Below are 3,835 nucleotides of genomic sequence, written 5' to 3'. Positions count from 1 at the left end.
ACCCCAGCCTCCTCCCTCAGACACAGGGGTCCAAACCCCAGCCTCCTCCCTCAGACACAGGGGTCCAAACCCCAGCCTCCTCCCTCAGACACAGGAGTCTAGATGCCAGTCCTCCTCATTTCGACCCTGGGATCTGAGCCCTAGCTTCTCCCTCTTGAAAACTTTGGACTCCTAAGCCATGATCCTGTCTTCTGTCCTTTGTCTCCGAGTGTCTGGGGACCTGGGCTTTGGGTGGGGGCGTCAGGGGTGAGTCAGGAGCCTCACACAAAGTCCTCCCTGTGGTCCCCACGTTCCTGGGATTCTCGGGACTCCCTGGATTCCAGGCTTCTGGTCCAAGCAGGGGTGAGCAGTCCCTCAGAGGGTCACCCTGAGTGTGGGGTTCCCGGAAGAACGCAAGATTCCACTGAACTCAGCTTGTTTAAGCCTTCACCTCAGTTACTCTTCTGCACTTTGCTCCATGAAGACCCGGCAGCCCACCCCATGCCCCTGGGTGTCCACAGAGGGGCTGAGGGGCCCCGTGTCTACAGGCAGAAGCCATGGGAGCTCTGGTTCTGGTGCCGTGGACCATTGGATGCTGGCGAGTCTGACTGCCTCCAGCACACCCCCCAACATGCACACATACACCCAGAGAGAGAAAGCCGCCTTTGTGTTCCCCAAGTCGGGGACAGGCCAGGCTCGCACGACATTAACCCACCCCTGGGCCCAAGCCCTGCTGGGTCTAAGGTCTTGGAATCTGTGGTGGAACCTGACCTCCACCCCCACATTCTGGGGACTCAGGCATCCAGTCCATGAGTGGGTCGGGGGTCAGTGATAGCCATCTCCCAAGACCCAGCCTTTGGGGTGAGTCACCATGAAAGGAGGGTCCGTCTATGCTCTAAGTGGCCACTTAGAACCATGACAGGGAGAAGTGAGTCACCCTAGACGAGAAACTTGGGATCAACAAAGTCCCCCTCAAGAGGGCTCCCCAAGTCTTAACAGCCTCTTTATTCTCTCTCAGTATCTACATATCTGTGTTTTCTGCTTCCTTCTGTTTTCACCCAGTCTCCAGCTGTGGGTCACACGCCACCCCCACCCCCATGCGCATCTCTGGGAGGCACCTGTCCCTTTTCACAGATCCTGTCCACCTAGAGCCTTCTTTCTCTCAGCATCTGCCTCTTCATATTCTCAGCAAATGAGTGATCCAGGAAAGACAGGATACATTTTGCCTGTGTGTGTGTGTGTGTGTGTGTGTGTGTGTGTTTGAAAAGCACAAATATAGGCTCCAGTCTTCCACCCCTGCTGGCTGTGTAAGGAGATATATGGCCACTGAAACCCCCTAAAACGGGTGGTCAGAGCCCTTCATAAAGAGCTGATTAAAAAGGCAGGCATGGGGGCAAAGACATGCGATCTCAATTCTGAGAGTCTGAGGCAGGAAGACCACTATAACGCTGAGACCAGTTGGGGGCTACTTAGTTTAAGACCAGCCTTTTGTACCTTGTCTCAAAACACAGAAAAGAAACTGGATATCAATAAGAAGCTTCACAAATAGGACCCCCGAGGTCCATGCTCACCAGAAAGAGAAACTGAGGCCCAGAGAAGGCCTGACATTAAACCATAGCAGAGAGGACTGCCCCAGACTGCCCCAGAAGCTAGGACCCAGCCGCCTGGAGCACTCCCCAAGACGCCAAGCTTGCCTCCTATTTATAAAGTCCCACAACATGTAATTTAGAGGTCGTTTACAGAAAGGATTAAGGTACCAGGAAGCAATCACTTTAAAATCTAAACCAGGGACAACGCTTAGAGCCACCTCCCAGAAGTGCCTGAGAGTTGACTCCTGAGCTGGGTAGGTAGTCAGCTGAGGCTACATACAAGTTCCAAGATGTAAGAGACCCGGGGGCTGCACAACCCTGATGAGTCAAGATTTCATAATTTCACAGATGTCAAATTTCACTAGAATGGTCCCATCATTGAGAGCCTAGTTCTCTCTCTCTGTCTTGCTCTCTCTCTCTCTGTCTCTCTCTCTGTCTCTGTCTCTCTGTCTCTCTCTCTTTCTCTGTCTCTCTTTCTCTCTCTCTCTCTCTCTCCTGGGAAATGAGCCTAGGGTCCCTCATATGTTGGTATGTTAGATAAGTGCTTTGCCACTGAGCTATATATTTGCAGTCCCTCTCTGGCTGCTAATTCTACGCAAGTACTTACCGAGCCCCACCCCCAGCCCCTCATTGGTGGGTTCTAGACACCTGTGACGAACACGCTACTTCCCTAGCACCCCCTTCTCTTTCTTTAATGCCTTTATTTTGAAACAGAAAATCACTAAATTGCCCAGGCTAGCCTTGAACTCATTCTGTAGTAATCCTGGCAGGCAAGTCTCATGAGCCTCCCTCCTGCCTCAGCCTCCAGAGCAGAACAGCTGGGATTACAGGCTGCCATGTCCAACAAAACTCTAGAAATGTAAAGGCGTTAAGGTTCTAAAGACTTCCCGTATCTAGCGTCATCGGGGTGTCAACGTTTTAAATAGCCTCGGGCTCTATGTTTACTGGACTCACCGGTCGCAGGATCCCAAGAGCCTGGTTTTAATGCATAAGAAGAAAGAAAGAGAAAAACAGATGGAAATGTACCCAGAGTCCCAAGCTCACACCTGGGAAATTGGGGCATGCTCGTCGCAAAGGAGGGTCTGATGAAAGTTAGGAAGCAACTACAGAAGTCTGCAGAAGAAAGGCAGAACGTCTAAGGTCGGCTTTGCCCCCAGCCTCATCCTCAGCAGCAACCCTTGCTTGGGGTGGCAGGTGTGGCAGCACTCAACTTAGAAGCTCCCTCACATTGTCAGACATGGATCTGGTTCAACACCCTCACTGGATAGAACTGGAGCCAGGAAAGAGGGCTGGGCCACCTGGTCCCAATTCTCAACTCCCTATAGGAGACCTCAGCCCTGCCTTTGCTCACCAGCAGCCTCCCCATGATGGATTCCTGGGCAAAGTAACTGGACCCACCGCAGGGGAGTGTCCCATGGTGGATATGAGAAACACAGGGTTCTAAGTGTGAGCGTTCAGGTGACATTTCCTGACCTTGTCCCCAGCCTCAGGGTCACCGTGTCTTGGGTGGGGGCTGGGGGGGGTCCTCCAGATTCCCACAGTGAGTGAGAAAGACATGTGGATGTCCTGGAGGGGGCTCCTCTGTGAAGTGTGGCTTGGATGTGTGAACGGGTGGGAGGGTTTGGGGGAGACATTTGTGGAATCCACGTGTGTGCTCACATGCCAACGTTCCCTATATGCCACTTCACACATCTATACTGTCACTGCCCTGCCTGACACCACTCTTCTCCAGGAGCGAGGAGGGATACAGAGATGGGAAAAGGAGGATCGAGGATGCATGGGGAGAGGAAGCAGATTTGGGGGATAGGGAGACAGTGGGGTAGAGAGGAGAAAGGAGGCAGCTAGGCAACAGAGGCTGCTAGAGAAATGGGAGAATGATAGGGGACAGAGAAGGGAAGAGATACAGGATGTCAAGGAGACGGGGAGAGAGATGGTGAATGGGGACATAGAGGGACGACAGCAGCACAGGAGGCGGCAGAGTGAATAGAGGAAGGGGGGCAGGCAGAGTGACCCAGGAAAAAGGGACAGAGGTGGGGGACAAAGGCGGAGTGGAGAGATGGGAAGGGGGAGACAAGGAGAAAGGAGGACAGACGGAAGGAAGGACAGGACTTGAAGACTGAGGGACAGAGGACAAGGGCTGGGGGAAAATGAGAGAGAGAGAGAGAGAGAGAGAGAGAGAGAGAGAGAGAGAGAGAGAGAGAGAGAGAGAGAGAGAGAGAGAGAGATCTAAAGACTAGGACCGAAGGACAGTGGGACCGGCCTGGAGA

The 3,835-nt window shown here is 53.0% G+C and overlaps 1 protein-coding gene across 2 annotated transcripts in view; it reads right to left on the bottom strand.

Annotated features, from left to right (window-relative positions):
- Window positions 1-3,835, bottom strand: part of Cadm4 (cell adhesion molecule 4) — a 22,106-nt gene that overhangs the window by 17,775 nt on the left and 496 nt on the right. Inside the window, exon 2 of one of the 2 annotated variants that reach the window (XM_029479180.1) lies at window positions 2,523-2,543. The exons of the other annotated variant lie outside the window; for it this stretch is intronic. Within the exon in view, the coding sequence (XP_029335040.1) occupies window positions 2,523-2,543 (21 nt within the window). The remainder of the gene's footprint in view (window positions 1-2,522; window positions 2,544-3,835) is intronic. 2 annotated transcript variants of the gene reach the window in all.

This window comes from Mus caroli, chromosome 7, assembly GCF_900094665.2.
Source record: "Mus caroli chromosome 7, CAROLI_EIJ_v1.1, whole genome shotgun sequence".
NCBI classification, from domain to species: domain Eukaryota; kingdom Metazoa; phylum Chordata; class Mammalia; order Rodentia; family Muridae; genus Mus; species Mus caroli.
The sequence above is the reverse complement of the archived record's forward strand: the minus strand, read 5'-3'. Positions and strand labels throughout refer to the sequence as shown.